This window comes from Etheostoma spectabile, chromosome 2 (genome assembly GCF_008692095.1).
Source record: "Etheostoma spectabile isolate EspeVRDwgs_2016 chromosome 2, UIUC_Espe_1.0, whole genome shotgun sequence".
NCBI lineage: Eukaryota > Metazoa > Chordata > Actinopteri > Perciformes > Percidae > Etheostoma > Etheostoma spectabile.
In genome coordinates this window covers 12,874,403-12,896,159 of record NC_045734.1, presented here as the reverse complement: position 1 = coordinate 12,896,159, position 21,757 = coordinate 12,874,403, and the positions used below count along the sequence as shown (strand labels likewise).

The window sequence follows — 21,757 nt, the reverse complement described above, 5'->3', positions numbered from 1 at the left end:
CTTGACCAGGACCACACCCCTAAATGCATTGAAGCAACTGCCATGTCATTGGTTGATTAGATAATTGCATTAATGAGAAATTGAACAGGTTTTCCTAATAATCCTTTAGGTGAGTGTATATATAAAATACAAACACACAAATACATGTGTATGTGCGTTCTGCACACCAATCTGCAGTTCCTACATCCAGTAAAAAACAAATAAAGGTCAAGCTATGTTGCACCTCTGCTACTTTCTTGCCAGATCCGTTTTGTGATTGTGTGGGAGGTGAACATGCAACAAAAGTTGCAGCTAATCTTGCATTTTTTAGTTATTATTTTCTTTTTACATGATCAACTTTTATTCAACATTGACCATGAATATATTTGACAAGCCATAATTATACATAAGTTAATTTGTTTGAGATTTCCTTCTATAAACATGTGATTAGTCGGAGCCCAAGGGTCTCCTAGGACAGAATTTCAGATGTTCAGCTCAGAAAATAGAACATATTGTTAAACAAGTAAAGAAAAATTATAGTGTTTCATTTTGCATGTTAAACCCATGTCAACAAGAGGTTTCCTCCTGGTGTTTTCTCCCTTATTGAGTCAGAAAGTGAATTGGAGATTGTAAATGCATTTTGGTGTAAGTGTGAATGGTTGTCTTCACGTTTCAGCCCTGTGACAAACTGCCGAGCGGTCCAGGCTGGCTGTACACCAAATGTGTGCTGGGATAGGCGTCATTCCCCCACAACCCTGCACAGGATAAGCTGGTATAGATAATATATAGATGGGAAAACAAAATAACACATAACCTTTCCACATTTGATCACCTTAGAATGTTTTAGACTAACTAACATGTTATATTTTTTGTGCACGCTTACAAACACACACGCTTCGTAAATTATATTGCTCTGCTTATTTGCATTGTGTCTGCACTGTATATCTATTAAATTCCTAGGGGGTTATAATGGCTATAATGAGATTATGATATGGCATCTATTTCTGTACTATGTTGCTCTATCATCTCATTTAGGGGGAAAAAAACAATTCTAATCTGAATCGCTCATCTGGAAGTTTTTTTTTCACCCGCAGGCATTGTAGCGAGTTTTCTCTTTTAGTATCCTGTAATCAAAGTAGTTGATAGCCACCGCTGCACCTCTTTAAGTTCCACTTAATGAGAACAAGTCAAATTGGCCGATCTATGGCACTGCAACAGAGGGAGCACAACTTATCTTAATGAGGATCTGGCTACCCATTATCTGCTGGTAACCCGACCAACATGTTACCACTATTATCAACCCCCCCGCCCCTGGGCTTGCACATACACAAACACTTTCTCACCCTCTTGTTATCAGTTTGCCTTTCCCTTTAAGCCCACTGCAGACAGTGTAACCACATTGGACAGTAATTGTACCTCTCGCTCCTGCCTAATTGAATTGACAAGTAGCCGGAATTGATATCATTTAACATATTGATCTTGGGAGACAATGAGACAGAATGCCTCATGCCCCCCCCTTTCCTCCTTCACCTCTCTTCTATTTTCTTCCCGCTGATTCATCTGCCCATTCCTTTGATTTGCCATGGTATTGCCAATGAATTACCAGATTCATTCCTTACTTCTTCCTTACTTCTTCCCTCGGTTTCAGCGTCTTCTTGCTATTGTCATTCTTTATTGCATTAGTTTTCAAGGGAGGTACAGAGCCTTGGTGATAAAAAAATGAATTTTGTTTAATTTATGAGTAAATGTGGTTGCATTTTCGTTTTGATGTGTTGATAATATATTTATTGCCTGCCCTTTTATGAAGTCTTTTCTTTCCGTTGCTGCCAGGAATAAAAGCTTTGGACATTTATTCCGATAATGCCCAGAAATACCATAAAAATAAACATAGACAATAGTCTAGATTTAAAAAATCAAAGTAGCACAAGGTAAAATGTATTGTTTCCCTGTGCTTCTAAAAACAGCATCCAGCTACAAATACATATAATACACCTATTTATTCAATTTCATTGAAACAATACTTAAATTTGTGCTCTGGTTCTTATTTTATATTTCAAATAAAAATAAAAAAAACTGACCTACCTGAAACCAAGTGCCACTATTACATTATTCAGCTTGCATAGACAATACTGTATGTCTTACAGTATCATGTCATTATATGGTCAGAAATGCAGAGAAGCAGATTGCACTGCTCTACACCACTGAATTACACAACTTGCCTTGGGAGGACCTGAGAGAGCGAACACACTCAGGGCCCTCAGCCTTTCCACCTGCATGCACTGTCCAACAGTTGTCTCCTTAGTGGGCAGGAATAACACCACTGCTACTGCCTCCATTACCCCGCACACTAGATGCATATTTTTTCAGGCACCCTTTTCTTTCTTCCCCTCCCAAACTGAGAGTGCACACTGGGGGGTAGAAAATAATGGATGGGGACAGTTGGGAACATTGTCTGCAAAACACCAAAGGGATTTGTGTTTTCCAGTAAAACAAAAACAAACATGCACATTCCATTTGGTGGCAGTCAAAAGCTAAGCAATCAATGTTTCTGTACGGGAGGCAGTTGAATAAACAGCCAACTGTGTTGTTAAGCTTTTAATGGCTTTGAATTTAAGAGCCGAATTGCTTGCACATACAGGACACTTCTGGATCGGAATGTAGGGAAGTCACATAGTCATAATGTGACTCAGTTTGTCTCTCTCACTTTGATTCTCACACACACCCGCATGTGCACGCACATACACAAATATAGCAAGACCACAGTTTCGACCAATCCTGGCTGAATATGAGCCTGACACATTGACTAACCTATGATTCATCATTGTGGACTTCCTTGTATCTAATGTTTTTGATGAGGAATTCATGCGTAGTGTTTTTAATTGTTTTTTTTAAATGTTTTGCAAAAAACTCAACATGAGCAATACATTTTTCATTGCATATTGAAGGATTTGACATATCAAAGCAGAAGAGTAATTACAATATAAGGGAAGCATAGTTTTAGTAATAGTAGCCCCTTGGCTTACTGTAACATAAAAAGCATACTGCATTGATCTAGAGCTGTAGTAGATATAACAAAATATACTCACCAACCTCTTGTTTATTAAGAGCTCAAAATAACAGGTGATGTTTTTTCCCTTTAGACTGACATCACTGTGCTGTTTTAATCTCCTTAAGTCAGATTAAAAAGTTCAAAGTTTTGAGAAATAAAAACAGCTGGGATTTCTAAATCCAGAAATGAAAAAAGCTCACTACTTTTGTTTAACAGTGTGTCTGTCCATGATCTGAATAAGTAGAGTTTTTGTGTTATCGACACCTTTACCATTTTCTCTTTCCCTTAGTACAGTAAAGCTTGTCGAATATGCAGTGGAGATATACATGAAATCATATGAATGTGTTTGTGTCCTCAAAAGGTTCAAGATAAGCCCCTTTTTATTTTTGGTGCTAAGCATCTTTAATCCTATGCGTCCCTCTGGTGCCTTAATGACACATGCTCTTTAGGCAGCACAATGACTAATGTTGCCATGTCCTCTGTTTTGCCATAGAAGAGCTTGTCGGTAGGAGTGCTTGTATGAGCGTATGGCACATAATGGAAGGCAACTGAATGCTATCCTAGTTTCCTCTCCTCCCCCTGTGTAAATCAACAATTCTTTAGTAAAATAAATGTAGTGTATGTTTCAGAATACAATTTTCAAATAAAATTCAACCACATAAACATTGCAGTAGTCGGGTTAGGGTCAGGTGGTTTTTCCTTTGCTCAATATGGCCTCAAATCTTAAACTTATTATTTACAATATGAGAGCCAGTTTTCTTCTTTTCAGTTTTGGTGCATTGCTCCACAAAAAATGACTGCATTGTGTGATTGCTATTAGAAGAGGGGGTGACTAACTGTAGTATGAGCTAGGAGACAAATGACTCATTCCTAATGTTTAACATCCATATGAAAGAAAACTCGTGCTATATGAGCCTTGGCCAAGGGCAAGCCAGCAATACATTAGCCGGAAAAAGGAATCATATCTGTTTTTATGGCCACAGGCTCTTTTCATTGAGCAGCACTTTCACATCAGTGACCTTGCACACTTGAATTCCCCAGAGCACGTACCCACATTGAAACGCATGTTGAGCTGGAGTGTGACAAATCCAAAATGAAGAAATTGCTGAAAGATTGTGGTTGTTTGTCCTCAAGTTGGCATCTCCGTGAATGGTAAGGCTTTTGTAAGTCAATAGAAGAGAAAGTGGCATTGGACTAGTTGTTTTTAACTTCCAAGAGTGGTGATTGGTCATTGACAGTTTGCACTGCAAACAGACTAAAGTTCTTTGCTACAGCTCATGTACTTCCTGAGCCAAAATAGAACCTCAAAGGAAGAGCGCAGGTAGTCCATGTTGTGGGCATGAGTTTACACTAGCAGTCCTCGCTCTCTGCTTTTCTCTCTGTGATTGGAGGGATTCAGAACTAATGTGTAAACAGTAATTTTACAACCTGACCAAGGCATTGAAATTGACAATCATTGTTAACCTTAAGGTGAGTTAACTGAAGTGGGTGTTTGATGGGTTCTCATATAGTTCTATGTGACACATAGATACGAGGCGCACTGTTCCACTCAATTATCAAAAGGGTATGACAATAGTGCAGCAACGCAAAGATAGGCAACCACATTTTGTGTCCCATTAAACAGGATAACGACTAAATAGCCCCCCTACTTAAAGCCCTGTTGTTCTGTGGTCAGTTTGTCTCAAATAAATCCTCATTTACGAAATCAACAGGCATGGATGAATGGGAATACACTGCAATGCATGTCAACAGGTATGTGTTTTTCTGCAAATACTGATGAGCATTTTGGTCGTTTGCCTTCATGCTATGCTGGGCAGAACTGTCAGATGGTTGCCCGGCAACTGCATAACTAATTTTTGTATGCTGGTATTGCTTTCACAGAAGATCACACATCATGTCTTACAATCTGTTGATCCTGCTAAGCATTTTTCAATGAATTAAGCCACATCTGCCTCGCTAATATTAAATTGTCTTTTGTGATAACTTCTCAAAATGAGCCCCATAACATGAATCACACTATCCAGAAACAACTTCCTCTCTATAAAAACGATTTTATAAGGCTCAGGTTTCAAAAGCGAGCCCCACTTTTTCATTTGTCAGTTGTCAAAATAAAATGAAAATTAACATGAATGTCTTTTAGGGATAGGCTTGTTATGCCCAGGTGCTCTTCAGAGAAATGCAGGAAGTCCTTTATACCTGCTGCGCTGAACTTTTTTAATGAACATTCCAGTTGTTACTGATCCAACGTTGATGACTCGGGTAGTGGTTATACTGAGGATTGTGGTAATGTTTGTGTCCATCAATATGTTGATTTTGATGTTATATACAATCATTTATGTTAACACTATTTATTAAGGTGCTGTAATCTCCCCTTATTTTGCATTTTCTGGAGATGTGTATGTCTTCTCCTATTGTCTTACCTGTTATCTGTCCTACGTGTATGGTGGCACTCAAATTTCCCCCGGGGGATAATTAATTATTTTGTATTTGATCTTAAGGATTTTTTTTTAGACTTTCACATTGACTAGTAGCAAATGTAGCACATTTGTGACTTGAGTACAGTTGTCAAAAATTACAGAATTTACAAATAAATAATAGGCATGATATACACGCATTTTTATTTTTACTGCCTTAACAACTACAGTATATGATAGAAATCACGCTTGTGACAAAAATTTTCATTTTTCTTAGTATAGTACAAAAATTATTTATATACAGTTCATTCAGTACAGCCCGTCTTGATTTCACAACTCTCCACTGCCTGGGAAACATGTATGCATTTCTCTTGAGAGATCAGAGTACCGGATCATTTATGTGTCCTGGAGTAGATATAGTTCACGCCAAGACACTGACAGCAGCTTTCTAACCTTTGGGCCAAGCCGCCATCCCAAGTTAGATAGTGAAAGTGGAAATCTAATAACTGCGGTAGTATAAATCACCCTACTCTTTTCCATGGGTTCTGAGCAAACACTGTAGAGCTTGTAAGTGGTAAATGGGTCGCCCAGGTGGCGTAGCGGAAAGTGGAGCGTCTTTCTTGGCCTGGTGTTTTAATGAAAACCATTGGCAATACTTCTGTATGAAAGACAGCACAATATACTGTCCTAGTATCTGCCTTTTAGTGACTCCTACTGGTTTGTTTGGATGCACGCGTGAAAAGTGAGAAGCTCCGTGCTGTCTGCCGGTGGTACTCCCCCCTGTCAGGTGAAAAAAAAGCAGTTGGTGACTCTGTGTGTGGCAGGTGAAGCACATTGTAGTCTACACCCTCCTAAAGTCACCAATAAGAGTTGGCAGTGACAGGAAGTGCTGTGCACAGGAGAATGGGAGACAGCTAAATTGATACTTGCCAGATATGCTACAGTAGTTGCTAGGTAACATACAAAACAGTTTGAGTCATGTTTTCACTGACTCCGTTCTAATTGGTGAACACTTGCTATGCCAGCACATGTACTGTGACAAAGTGTATTTTCAGATTTGGCAAGGAATACTAGTGCTGTCAGTTAAATGCATTATTAAACCCATTTTAACGGCGTCACTTTTTTGTTGTTGTGAGATTAACGTTCTTTTTAGCCTAGCAAACACTGTTGTTTTTTTTCACATGCTGTTGCAACAACTAGTAATATTAGAAAAACTACAACATCTAGCTAGACCGGAATTAAAACAACAGGCACGCCGCACATACTTGTTTGGGCTTGCGAGCCGGCCAAAGAGTAGTAACGTTACATTTTGAGTGGATGGCGAGCGCGAGACGCCAAAATGGATGCCAAAAAGATTCTGAATGGAAAGTTTACTTTTTAAAAGTTGCCAAATGGTTCCATTGACAAGGCAAGGCAAGGGAATTTTATTTGTACAGCACATTATAGCAGCAGTGCATTCCAAGTGCTTTACATAAAACCTCAAAACACATTTCAAAATTTGTAAAAAAAACAAAACAAAATTAAGATTAAAAACAATTAATATCAAATTAAAAACATTTAAACAGATTAAAATACCAGAATAACAGAATAAAATTCACAGCACAGTGCAGTGCAAACAATTAAACAAAGGCATTATTGAAAAGGAAGGTCCTCAGCCTTTATTTAAAAGAGGATAGCGGAGGTGCCAATCTATAGTTTACCGTGAGTTTGTTCTAGATATACGGAGCATAGAAACTGAACGCTGTTTCTCCCTTTTTTGTTCTGGTTTTGGGGATGGCAAGCAGACGTGTCCCTGATTATCTTAGAGGCCTCTGTGGTTCATACTTCACTAGTAGATCTGACAGATAATTTGGCCCTAAACCATTTAGTGATATATAAACCAGCAGAAGAAGTTTGAAATGTATTCTTTGGGGCACAGGAAACCAGTGTAAAGACTTCAGAATTGGAGTGATGTGATCAGCTTTCCTTTATTAGTGAAGCAGCAGCGTTCTGAATAAGCTGTCTGAATAATTTGATCTGTGTGTTTTGTCGGTGTGAACTGAGCTATCATCGCAACACGTCCAGTCTGAAATACCACTTGATGACCAAGCACACAGCTGTCGCAAATTCTCCGCCCCCTCGTCAAAGTGTTTTTTTCACCCTTTTATTGATGGACAGTGTTACATTGTGTGAGAGATTATTTGCTCCAAGTGTGAATGACTGCGCTAAGTGAGCATGTTAGTATGAAATCGAACACTACAGTAGGCTATATGCTAATGTTGTTTTCAATTTAAGAAAAACAACAACATTTGCACAAAGCAAGTCAGTCCACTTTTCCATGTTGATAAGAGCATTAAAATGAGAACAAAATATTGGGACAAAAAGAAATCAAGGGACATTTGGATATAAGCCAAGTTTCCATCCACTTGTCAATTAAATTAAATAAAGCTGGTGAAAGTGTTTCCATCCAATGGCTTTGAAGCAAATAAAAACCTGTGAAAAATGACGTCACTTGCTGTTTTGCGATCAAGTTGGTATATCACATTGATTTTAGACATTTTTAGATGTTTCAGGTTTCCATTCATCTTCGCACTGAATCGCATTACATTCAAGAAAACATTTGCGAGTTTTTCTAGACAAAATGGATCGCGCCGTCTACCAATAAATGATCAATATTGCACAAGTTGTAATAGTGCTTATGTGCCAGGTGACAGCGACATATCAAGCTATAATATGAAAACAACGCTATCAAAACATCACTATGACGATGCAGATGCAACTTGCCTTTTATTTTCCCTCTGGCAGCCCTGCAAGACTCTTTTTTGAGACATTTCTCTTGAAAGTAACTTGAACAGGAAAATGTGAAATATATGGTGCAAATGTTGGGAATCAAACAGACAAGATTGCAATGAGGTGTTGTAACAACTGCGTTAACGTGGTATTTTTGTTTCCTTTCACAGACTGGCAGGAAAGAGAAAGGTGACCCATTGAACTCAGCCATTGATAAAATGACCAAAAAGACCAGGGACCTACGCAGACAGGTGAGTGCATGTTTCCTGCTCCATCTCAGTCTCCCTTTTAAACACTGTATCTACCTTCTCTGAAATGAAATGCCACTTTAAAGGTCAAGACTGACAATATAATTCTTACACTGCCTTTGGCACTCAGCATTTAGTCCATTTTTTTCCTACTGAAGGCCTACATCTTTTAAAAAATATAGTCATTTTTAAATGCTAAATCATTTCCTGAAAACATCTGTTCACTGTAGTTTTTTTAGCAAATGTTTCAATTCAGTTATATTCTATTTATAGTGTCAAATCCTAACAGAAGTTATCTCTGGACACTTTACAGATAGGGTAGGTCTAGACCACACTATATTTTAGAGACCCAACAATTCCTCCTTAGAGCAAGCATTTGGTCAAACAGGAGAACTTCTTTGTTGGGGACTATTTTCAGTGGCATATTCTGTGCTCTAATGGGTATTTAGAGTGCAGTATATGTGAATCTGATCAAATAAAAACTACTGTGCCCATCTTAATTGGAAACATGTCACACAGTGGAATATTGTTTCTGACTAATGTGTTGTTATGGGTTTTTTTGTACAACATATACAATACAATCTGTTTTTGTTATTTCACAACAACAACAATACGGCATGTAACTAAACATATTATTGATCTCACAGTCACTGTTCACATTGTCAGAAGCATTGCACATTCTACATAGACATTAATATATTGAACAAAACGGCTACTCGCCTGAGCCGTGATAAGCCACTCTTATTAGGGATCACATTCATTGGGGACTACGCTTTGAGTGACCCTGGACCGGTCACCAGTAACTGACAAGTTAATGGACAGACTAACACATGCTACCACTACTAGGAATTTACTCAGGAAAGTCACTCATGGAGATATCATACATGCTTCACACAGACAGGTGCAGTACCAAGACTCAAAACCAGAACGGGTTTGCTGTGAGCTATTCACTGAAACAGTAAGCCTTTAGATTTGATGCTATTTTTATTGTCAATATCCAGTTGAGCACGTATTAGAGCACTGCTTAAATTGCTTCAACTGTTTTTTCATTATTTGTTCTTTGAACTGTATTTAAAACGTACATTTTATATCAAAGTTACTAGACATGGTGAACTAAGCTAATAGTGAACAATCAAATGTATTTCAGGAATTCAGTGATATTGATCCCTGCTCCACTTTTGATTCTCAAACTCAAAATTATTGCATCAGGAAGCTGCAGTAAAATTACATTCCGACAGTAATGAATAAGTAGATGATTCATGCTGTGAAATGTAACGTCAGAACTTCAAAGCAATATTGATTTATTTTTCATCTTCACTGAGGAGAAGATTAATCTGGCTTTCCCCTGTTGGATCTTGCAAAGTATGACAATAACATGACAAGAACATTTAATAAGTACACATAAGTGCCTGTGATGTAACAACAATTCAAGCATGCTTCTAAAGGTACTCATATTCTCACACATCTTTTAGTAAAGATTGGAGTTTATTTAAGGGATCTTGCCCCAGAAAAAGCAAACCCATTCATGAATGATCAGGACATCACTTGTGGTCCCTAAACACAGTTTCATATCCCAAACAACCGTTTCCTTTATTGCAGTGCAAGATTTTTGCAGGAGAGGGACTCTGGCAAAATTGATAGTGACTACCTGCACAGAGTAGAAGCGGTTGTGTCCTCCCTGACCTCTTAGGTCTTGGCAGGATCATTCCAGATGGGAGGCTATAACTCACCCTCCCATTAGGCATTTGGTGGAGCTGCCTGACAGGCTGGCAGTCGGTACTCACTCTGACAGGATGTTCTATTGACTCAAGGCTTGCCTTGACAGAATGGGCGGTCTGTTTGAGCTTTGAGTTTAGATGGGAGGGCAAACTCGCAGCACACATGCGGGCATTACAAAGAGCTGTGATACTGTAATTTTGAATTTAGCAAGTCAATGGCATCGTGTAGAGACACAAGACCTTCCTAAGGGGAGGAGCACACTTCGCATTTGAGCATTTCAGCCTTTGCTGTCACCATTGTAAAAAGGAGGGATCAAATATAAGAGCAGACAAGCACAAGTGACAGACCGTGTTTGTGAAATGGGAGCAGGTAAGACCAAACAAGCCTTGTGATAACACCGCCAGAGAAATGCGGCATTGTTTTTTCTTTCATGCTGTTGTGTGTACATACACGTCAATGCTAAAGTGTCTGTTATCCAGGGCAAATTTGGTTGATGTCAAGAATGTCATTCCGACCCCCCCTTTTTATTTTTATTTTTTATAAATGTAAATTTCAACAACGCTACACAGACAGATGGAGACCATGCAGCATTTTGCATCATACAAATGTTTGATAACTGAGTAGATTTTCCATTCAAACAAGATAACTGAAGGATGTGCCAGCAAATGTTGAACCAACCGACTAAAAATTACAGCCTGGCGATCTTTTGTTATTCCTGTTTCCATCCATACATTGTTAGTCTTTATTTAAAATAGAAATTAATCATCTCCATATCCTGATGAGAGACCTTAATTCTCTACTGAAGTGTTCTTAATTGATGCTTCCCATTATGTAGTGACCAGCACAAATACATTACCTTCCCAGCAATACAAACAAAACGAGAAAATCGTGTTCGTGTACACAAATCAATAGACTAAAAATAACGTGACAATTTCACGAACTGCCGTGAGACCGTGTCGCAATTTAAAGCCATGAACTCTCTGTAGTTTTCTTTTTGTTTGGTGAGATTCATATAATAGCAAGCATACCATTTTCCTTTGTTTTTTGCAATTCCATGTGCACAAAGACACGCACACGCACACACACAGACAAATGTAAAAGGAAGAGAAAAACCAAAACTGAAAACTACCCCCGAGGCTCCTTGAAGGCCTCTCAGCAGTACAGCATACTGGCATTTGCATATGTCCTTACTAACCAAAAAAACAAACAAACATCTAGACCAGGGCAGGACAAGGACTCATTTTCAGCCTTTGAGTTTAATAACTTGAACCGACCCTCTTCACTTGACGACTGTAGTGCAAACCTTAGCACACACTGTAACTCTGCAGTAGTGCACTGTTTTCTACAGCTTTGTAATTCAATGTATTTTTGTAAAATATCACCATTTCCAATTTAGTGCAAACACAGTAAGTGTTGCTTCACAATGGAGGATTTTGGCAGGTACAGTGCGGACTTCCTAAATGATAGCTTTAAATCAAGGTAGTCTAAGAAGGTCGGCGTGGATGACATCATGTGAAAGTGACCAATCATAAGAGGGTCAGTGCCTCCTTGGTTTCCGCGCCCAAAATTTTCAGTTTCATTCGAGCGAGCAGAAATAGATTTTGAGAGGAGAGTTTACATGCGAGAGCGTGTATGCCCTCCAGCACTCGCAAAGCAGACACTCACGAGCACGTGGTGGCTGCTCTGTGCATGTGATGCTTAGTTTAATACATGCCGGCGCCATTCTTTCCCTTTTCTTATGTTATGTTTCACACTGCCTGTCCAACTCTCGATTGTTGAATTAGTACGCAAAGAGTAATAAAATTTGCTTGTGAGCATGTCTTATCACACTCACAAGATATGACATAATCCTGACGCCATAGAAAGTGACAGTGAATGTGCTCAGAGCAGACAACTGTCGGCCTTCAGAGCAGAGAATAAATTAACAGTTTACTTGTGGTACGAAGTGTAGTAAGTGGTACTAAATATAAAGTGTAGGTTTCAGTTTGTCTCTGAATAAATGCTGTAGCTCCATAAAACCAAAAAGTTCCTGTGTCTAGCTTCTTAACAATACAAAAAAACAAAAGCACGGGGAAAGCAGGAGTCAGCTGGGAAAAACTCACAAAAACCCTGACACCCGAGAGAGGATACAAGTGGACAGGAAAGCCCGTCTACAAACCAATCAATTAAAATCATCCGGAAACACGGCTCACATATGTGACGACGACAGGACGTAGTTATGTCATTTATACTTCTTAAGTGCACTTGCATAACTGCAGTGTTTAACCAAAACAAATCTGATCACATGTATACAATGTAACAAAAACATAAAAAACTTTCACTTATGAATAGTCTGTAATAGTCTGAAGCATTATTCACCCTTCAAGTCTATTATTAGGGGTCCAAGCCTGAGGGGGCTTGCTACTAAACACATATTATATCTCGGCCAAATTAAATGTTTTCAGCAAGGAACCTGAGGGCAGTGTTTCCCATCCCACCCCATGTATCATATATTGATCAATTTAAATTCTATCAGCAAAAAGATTAAGATTATAGTTCAACATTGCACTAAAATGAGCTTTTCCAAATTTGGTAAGTATCTGCCATTAGGCGGGACTTATAATCAACGTTTGTGTTTTGGCCGATAACTCGATATATGAAGAAGATTAACCATTAGTTGGTGATTTTGTCAACGTAGATCAGTTTTGGATTTTTTACTGAATCAATTAAAGGTGCTCTAAGCAACGTTGGGTGAAGTCAGTTCTTGTTGATGTTTGAAGTATTGTTAAACATTGTGAAAGACAGCTCGCCCTTCCCTCCTCTTCATCTCGTCTCTTTCCCCTCTCTTCCATTGACTAACCCCCCCCCCAATCTTTATTCTCAATTATTGGCTGGAAGACTGTTATGTTTTGTGATGCAGGTTGGTGCGGTTTATTTTTTTTGTTGCTCTCTACAAGGATTGCATTTTTTTTACAGTGTATTCAGACAGCTAGCAGATAGTGAGATGTTTGCTGTATGTGACAAAAAATGTTGCAGCCTAAAAAACGCCAAAAAAAGCCTAAAAGACATTGCTTCGAGCACCTTTAATGGGTTATTTTCAATGCTAATGTACTTTAGACCTTGTAGCTCACACTTCTCAATATTTCCTGATGTTTGCCTCCCCACAATCCGCTTTGGGTTCCGGTTTCGCACGCTCCGCTAGTTCGCCGATGTCAACTTGCTTTGGGATGACTGGCGTGATGAGGCCTGGACCCCGGTCATAACTGCTTGCAGTTCTACTTCCCGTTGATTTGGCTTAACCAAGTCAGGCTGGGTTATCATACTGTAATTGCATTTTAATAAAGGCCCTGCTTACTTAATGTGGGATATTTCACTTAAGATAATCTGCCTTGTATGGAATGTTTTGATGATCATGAGACTATCTTGAAGTAATCAGTAATAGTTGCTTTTTAAAATAAACATATTAGTATTAACTGAAGGCTATTTGTACTAATAAAGTGCTGTTCAAGTTCGGGCTCTGTTGAAAAATCTAAAGCAATGGTTGTTTTACTGAGGACTCTTGAAGAAAAGGCTCAGTTAGCCTCATTTATTGTCAGTGTACAACACAGGTTGCACAACGAAATGTGGGTTGTAGTCCCTTTATGCTGCACAAGAAAAAAGATAAAACAATATTTTCTAGTATGGAGTACAGAGTATAAGGTACAACGTGTGTACTCGCTCAAGAGATATGTCTATATTCACAAAAATATGACATGAAATATCAGACATGAGTATGCTTTAGGCGCCAACCCTTTTTGAGAGTCTCGCAATGAGCAACAGTTGATATAGAACAAGGTCTACAACTTGCGCATATTCCAAACATTGTCATGTTTGTATATTGCTTTTATAACCATGAACAGTCTTAAGTCCATGTCAAAAAGAAGAAAAAAGAAGAAGAACTTTTTAATTTTAGATAAAAAAATAATATGAGTGGTTGACTTCAAGGAGGGCAGACATTTTAAATAATAAAAATAAAAATAACATATTCAAAACTTTTAAACTATCATACTTCTTCTGATTTAAATGCCTTTCCTCCTTTAATTAGTATTCACAAGGAAACAAACCTGACAAAGTTGTTGGAAATGAGCCATGTGTTCTCCCCTTGTCATCCTGTCTGTAATGAATGCATCTGTCAAGTCATCTCTCTGGGCTGTATTTTGACTGATGGCTGATTCCAGGATTGCGTATATCAAAACTGCCTCAGATATTTTTCTCTCTTTCTCTCCCTCTCTTTCTGTCTTGGTATGTTCCATCCAATCCACTCATTTCCATTTCTGCCTTTAGTTTGTTGATTAGGACAGCTGTTTTTAATTGTTGAGGGTTATCATGTTAAAAAGGAACAGCTGCTACAAAACTTGTCAGCTGTGACTCTTTGTTCAGACGAATTAAAAAATATCTGTGAATCCTTTCGATCCTTACATGTTTCTTGCAGAATGTTTTCAGGATGTGCGTTAAAGCATCATTAGCTATATTATTGCAAATTCTGTTGTCTTAGGCACTGGAAAATACACAGCCATTTTGGAACAACACGTGTTGATAGCTAAACTACATATACAACTACACACACACACACTATATGTATATAACAAAAGCACAGTTACAATCACAGCCATGCTATCAAATAACATTATACTAAAAGATTATTTTTAATCTGATAAGGGGCGCAGCCTGGTGAATCCAAGCTACATCACTACGGACTAGTCACACAACCCCATTGTCTGACAGAATGTTGACTTGGGAACATTCTGCAAAACCCCAGATTGCATTCAATGACAATGTTTGTTCTTGTAATCAATCAATCATCATGCAATTTATTGATCATCAAGACAAGCTCAATTCCAGTAAGTCGTACATATAAAGCAGTTCTAAATGTGTGAAAAATTATATAATTAGTTAGTATTTAAGGGTTAGTAAAGCAACGTAAAAATTATTTTTTTACTCAGGATGTGTGCCACATTTGTAAAAACACCATCCTAAAGGCTTGGTCACTCTGTAAGAATAAAGCAGCCCTGAAGGTTGCAAAGGGTGTCTCACTGATAAATCACTAACCAGTGAATGCTCTGCTACCTCTACTGGTGTTAAACTGGCTAATAATCCCTGGGTTTTGTCCTGCAGTAAGCATGGCTGCCATGGCTCCGTCTGCCACCATAAACACTGCCGGATTTTCTTATATGTGAATGTAGTGGATTGGTATTGGTCAGTGTGTTTGGTTACCTACTATTCAATACTACTTGAGATGGCGCACTCAATTACAGATTTTGATCAGATTATCAGAATACTATCATTATTTAAAAAATTCTGCAGTAGCTGCAGGTGATCAGTCAGTCCATTGATTAATGGTATCCCAGTGCCAGTTCTCCTTTGGGATCAAAAACACTTTAATGTCAAAGCACCATTTGTGTACTCTTGTTTGTCAAACTGGATTCACCTGGCACCATGTTTTATTTTGCAGGACACATTAAATGAAGACTCTGAGATGAGGGATTTAATGTGTTTGTCCTTAGACTGTTGATCAGTCAGTCCCTCTTCCCTCCTTTCATTTCTCCACTCTCCTCTCACTAATCATCTTCCAGTGCTCCCTGATAGATATCATATATGAGAGCTATTACTTAATTTTGTATTTGCTCAGGCTGTTTTCCCTCAGCCATGACTTCAGTCGTTCATGCTGTGATTGCTCTTGACATTTTAATAAGAAACTTTCCTGTGCTGACCCCAAGGTACCCACCAATATGTGTTCTGAATCCCAAGTGAAACACAACAGAGACCAAAGCGTAACTGTAAACATTCAGAAATCCAGGATATCATTTCATTTATTTCATTAATTTTTGTTTCAGCATTTCTAATTTGTGGTTTCCTCCATTTACATGTGTTACGACTCTATTGAAATGTTAAGTCAAGTTGGCAGAGTTGTCTTTTAACGCATGTGTGTAAACATGATAATATTATCCATTTTTTTGCAATCCTTTGAACATGAATTAGTTAACTCGTTTTTGAGTCATACACTGATCGAAGAGAATGTTTGCAACAGTTTTTCTCATGCATCTGTTTTTGTGACTGAGCAGGTGTCTTATCCAACAAAATCCAAACATTTTTCCCATTAAAAAGCAATTTTGCCAAATTATTGTTAATCTCATCTTTGAAGATCACACAGCCCTCCATGAGCAGCACCGCTATTTGTCTGTCAACTTTTGTTATACATACGCATCATCTTTATTATTTCAGAGAGCTTCGTGTTAGCCACTTAAGTATCAGGTGAGAGTCACTGCTGTTAATGTTTAGATGGCAAAAGTAAAGAGGTGTACAGGATAAGGGATAAGTGGAAGTGTAATTACACTAACATATTTCCCTTTCTACTGTGGTGTCTCCCCTTTACATGGGCTGCAATGGGAAATTGGCCTCCCGATTTCAGTATTTTTCAATACTTTCCACCACTTAGATTTCTAGACACTCAAACAAGACTTCTGAACATTAAACCCATATTTAAATGTTGGAACATCTTATTGCAGAACCGTGGGCATTAATATGCTGCTGTAACGACCTCCATTTTTCTCCAGAGGCTTTCCACAAGATTTTGCTAGATTATGCAGGGATCTGCTCCCATTCAGCTACAGCACAGTGAGGTTCAGCACAGACGTTCAGAGAAAAGGCTCGGCTTACAATTGATCTTCCAATTCATCTTAGATGTTGAATGGTGTTATGGTCAGGGCTACATCTCGACCAGAATCAAACACAACACTCAAAAAAACTATTTATTCATAGACCCCGTGCAATAAAGTTCAATTTTGCCCTTGAAAAATGTTGCTTTAAACAGGGTTGTAAAGGACTTAGATTTATGCTCGTAGGAATTGGCATGTTGTTGACACAACTTTTTAAACACACTATTGTCTTAAATATTAGTGTGTTGTAACATTAAGATTTAACCCTAATTGAATTTAAGTGGCCTAGCTCAAATCATGAAAGAAGCTCACGTGGCCTGTAGCATATCTTTTTATATCTCTACCCATCTGCATATCTGTATCGTCACAGCAGTCTTGGCTGACTGCTACACTATGTTTCATTTGTAACACATCTCTTCAGCCTTTGTACTGACAAAAGCATTTTTGGAAAAAGAAAATGTATGGCCATGAATGAAACTCATGATGCAATACCAATACCCATATCATTTTTTTTAAAGAGATTTATATGTAAAACAAAAACCTGATGCATTCAGCGCTTGAATCCATTGTGGCACTGCACGACTGGGGAAAAAAATAGCTGCCCCACTAACTAATAATGAGAAGAGCCTTCTCTATCCATCAGAATTCCAGGGCTTTTTCCTTTTAAGTGTTAGTGAAATACGGAGCATGGATGGAGGTGAGATCTGAAAGATTGAAGATGGATTTCAGTGGGAGTGGTGTGTGGGTATTAGAATGCTGATTGTGCAGGGGAGACTCTGGCTTGGGAAATCAATCGTCTGCATCATTTCTCCACTCCAACCAACCATCAGAATCAGTTACACCGTTGGGCCTACATGAGTATCTAGAGGCCTAGCACTCTTTAACACTTATCCTATGCGTACGCGCTTGTACGTGCCATCAACAAGGGATTGCTTCTTAGTAACAACAATGCAACAACTTGTAACTTACTTTTTAACCAGAAGTTGCCAAAAAAATAGTTCCTCACTCTGAACAGTCCCTTCAAATATGTTTTAAAAAGTATTTTTTTATCTTTTTAAATTTACACTCAAACCAAAAAAATTCTGGGTGGCTTGGCTTTTCATTATTTGATTTAAACCAGTCCATGACTGACAAAGTGATAATGTACAGCCTTTGAAAGCCATTTCAACAGAGGTCAAAATACGTTGAACAGAGATTGGATTAGTTTATGATTCTGTTAGCTTTCCTACCGTAGTTATCTGCATTACAACTGAAAATAGTGGAATGACAAATTTGTCAAGTGCTGAATTTTGATCTTGATCATTTTTGATGTAGCATTCTGTAAGTCTGACATTGTCTATCAATGAGATATAAATATATAGTCTATGCTAGTCTGTTTAAATGCAAGTCACTGCATTCGGCTTAGGGATGTGCACGTGTAAACCAGTTTTCCCAGATCAAGTAATTTCATGAATTACTCGAGGGGGGATTGATTCTTTTTGAGGGAAATAGTTTTTTAGAACACATCTTAAAGAGCATGGCATCAGCAGTAACTATTTTCAATCTAAACAGTCATAGATACCATTAGGGTTGTACTGCATAGTTTGAAGCTTCGAAGCTTTACTAATAATGTTGACATTCAAATTCTAAATCAACATTTGAATGCTGATTTAATGAATAAGCCCTGCTGAGCCGCTGACCACTCTCACTCTGCAATGGCAGAGAGAGACAGCAGGGAAAAACAGCATGTAGCCAGCATATTCTCACATCTAACTCTACATTAAAGGGAAACGTTGCCAATTTTCAACGAGCTTTGTGTCACTGCAGCACAGGCCTTACATGGTGGCAAAAGGAGATTGCGTGCCATTCATCTGCCTGGGTTTAACTTCAACCAAAGTTAGTTGAGTTGTGAGCTTATTTTGTTTACTTATTGGATTCAAAAAATCTGAGCGCTTGTGTTCCCTGAGTTCATAACAGTGAGTTAATCATGCCCTTCCATAATTCAGGTAGTTTTAGTTATTGCTTCTTGTCTACTATTTTCAGAATTTTTGTATCATTGTCAAAGTCTTCATCATCACAGGCTTGATCCTGATGACAGAAAAACACATGCTAACACATGTCCTGTGTCCCTATTCCAGCCATGTGTGCAAAAAATGAATGTATTATACTGTTCTGTATTATATAAAATTATATAAGTTGTGACACATAAATAGCACTGCATTGTTTATTAGCTAATTGATCTAAGTACTAGATAAGTAATATTTTACTGCTGTGACAATTCCTTTCAGTTTTTCCAATTTGTTTGTGCAATTTAGAATGCATATTTACACCTTTGAGTTTTAACTTAACGTTGTCACTTTCCCAACTCCCAACACTCCACACTCAAAACCTGGTTAGATTTAGCATAAAGTATTAATTTAGGACAGAGTGATAAGATGTGGTTAGGGCATTTCATTTTCCACATGCAAAATGCAGCTAAACAACATTTCCCTTATCGCTCTCCATTACTTTATTTGTTGCAGTGACATTAATGGTGAAGTAATCACAGTTAAGGCCTACAAACAACCCAGATCTTTTTCCCCCCACCTGTCCCAGCATGCTAGTGTGTTCTGTCACACCTTTATCCAGTGCTGCAACAGCACTAACATAGTGTAGAGATAGTTCTGGCAATGCTTTTATCATCCCTGATTCCCCACCGTTCCTACCAAGTGACAGGATAGCAAGGTTACACAATTGCACTGATGCAAGTCTGTCTCTGCTGAGTGAAAAAGATGCAATATTCACACTTCAAAAAATGTCAAAGTTTATCAGCCTGCACACATCTCATCAAATCGGTGATCCAGGATTATAGACTTCTGGATAAAGGAGTGCTTACAGAGAGTGTGGGCTTCAGGTTGTTTACAGCATTTGCAGACCTGTCATGTTCACTAGACTGGCCAAATGTATTCTCTTTCCAGAGGCAATGGTGATGGATTATCCTCCCAGACAAAAGCTTAATTCACTGTTTTACTCATCCACTCTGTGGACTGGAAATTAAGATTGTAATTGGTGCAGGTTATTTAAGTGTGATAGGCAGAATTACATTACACATTTTTTCTTTGTTAAAGGATTTTTTTCCTTGTGAGTCACAGCTATTAGCCCCCTTTACCATCTTCCTTGCTGCTTAAACATTATTAATTCAGGAATATGTTCACAGTGTTTGCTTAACATCTAATTATATTAGATTGTTTGAAAACTCAAACAAATTTATTTCATCCATGTTGTTAATTAAACACTTTTCACTTTAATGTCATCATTTGAATGTGTGGTGAATTGATAGCTAAACCGGCCAGATGTTGTGTTTGTGTGCATACAATGTATGTATGCTGTTTTAGATTGTATAGACCTGCATTGTTCTGAATTCCTAAATTACTAACACTTGCAATACTCATGATGTTGACGTGTTTAAGAAATTCTAATAAAGTGAAATTAATAAATTGCTATGTTACTGTTACAATTAAAATAACACAGTAGCATATCAAACAGCAAAGTAAACTTAAATTAATTAAAAAATTGTCTTGAATTTCTACAGAAGCACGCATACCACTGCATTTTTGTACTGCAGATAATTTGAACAAATTCATTAACAATTAAAGCTTTAAGACTGTACGTTACTTCATGACAAATCAATGGTGATGTTACTTGTGTGGAAATCCAGAATACAAGAATAGTGTATTCTTGTCTGTCTTAGTACTGGTCTCATGTTACTAACTCCCTATTTCTGTAAGATGAAGGACTTGTCTATTGTGGTTTCTATACTGTTCCCTCTGGCATCTCATCTCAAATCCCAGTGAGGAGCATCATAGTCCTTTACTGTCTTATAAATCAACCAAGTCTCCTGCCAGTTTAATTTCAAACGATTCCATAAACAAAGATATAAGTCACAAAATCTGCCCTAGTAAAAGGCCTTATGGGAAAAGGACACCTTACAAGCAATTTACACTGAACTGCTTGTTGAGAGTTTACCTCTTTCTTTGCCTCTCTCTCTCTCTCTCTCTCTCTCTCGCTGTCCGTTCACCCATTTTGTTACTACATCAAATTCATCACAATGCTAACTGACATGCAATCATTGCGAAATGTAACACAGTAAATCCTTTGCAATAATATTAATATTATCTCTTTCCCATCTCTCTCTTTCTGTATTCTAGTTGCGAAAGGCAGTGATGGACCACATCTCAGACTCTTTCCTGGAGACCAACGTCCCTCTGTTGGTGCTCATTGAAGCGGCTAAGAGTGGAAACGAGAAGGAGGTCAAGGAGTACGCCCAGGTGTTCCGTGAACACGCTAACAAGTTGGTGGAGGTAAGTCATGAATTATACATGAGGGAACACGTATATATCCACAAATAGTTACTCTTATTTGATTGTTTAAAACTTGAATAGGTATGTGCAAGCCATGTGCAAATATATCAGCAATGCAGGTCATGTCACCATAATCGTGCCTAGAATTAAGATTTCATCTAGTGCACATAGGCATTCTTCTTCATGAGCAATACAAACCTTCCTCATTAAATAAAAAAATAAAAAATTCAGTCTGTCCTGCATGTCAAAAGTCTAAATATACATTATGCTAAATTGTGATATTGGCTAAAACAAGTGACAGATCAGACATTTGTATAATATGTCACAAAAAGTTAGATTTTATTTCCATCATTTACACTTTAAAAATAACAGAAAACAAAAAAAGGCTTCTGCAAAAGTTTGGGCACCCTGCAGAGTTAATACCTTGTACTGCCCCCTTTGGCAAGTATCACAGCTTGGAAACGCTTCTTGTAGCCAGCCAAGAGTCTTTCAATTCTTGTTGGAGATATCTTCGCCCATTCTTCCTTACAAAAGTCTTCTAGTTCTTTGAGATTTCTTGGCTGTCTGTCACGCACTGCTCTTTTAA

At 38.1% G+C, this 21,757-nt stretch overlaps 1 protein-coding gene across 1 annotated transcript in view; it reads left to right on the top strand.

Moving 5' to 3' along the window:
* Positions 1-21,757, top strand: part of ctnna2 (catenin (cadherin-associated protein), alpha 2) — a gene marked incomplete at its 5' end in the record, with an annotated part of 288,570 nt that overhangs the window by 193,463 nt on the left and 73,350 nt on the right. Inside the window, 2 exon segments of the mRNA XM_032531328.1 lie at positions 8,382-8,462; positions 21,019-21,171. Of these exon segments, the coding sequence (XP_032387219.1) occupies positions 8,382-8,462; positions 21,019-21,171 (234 nt within the window).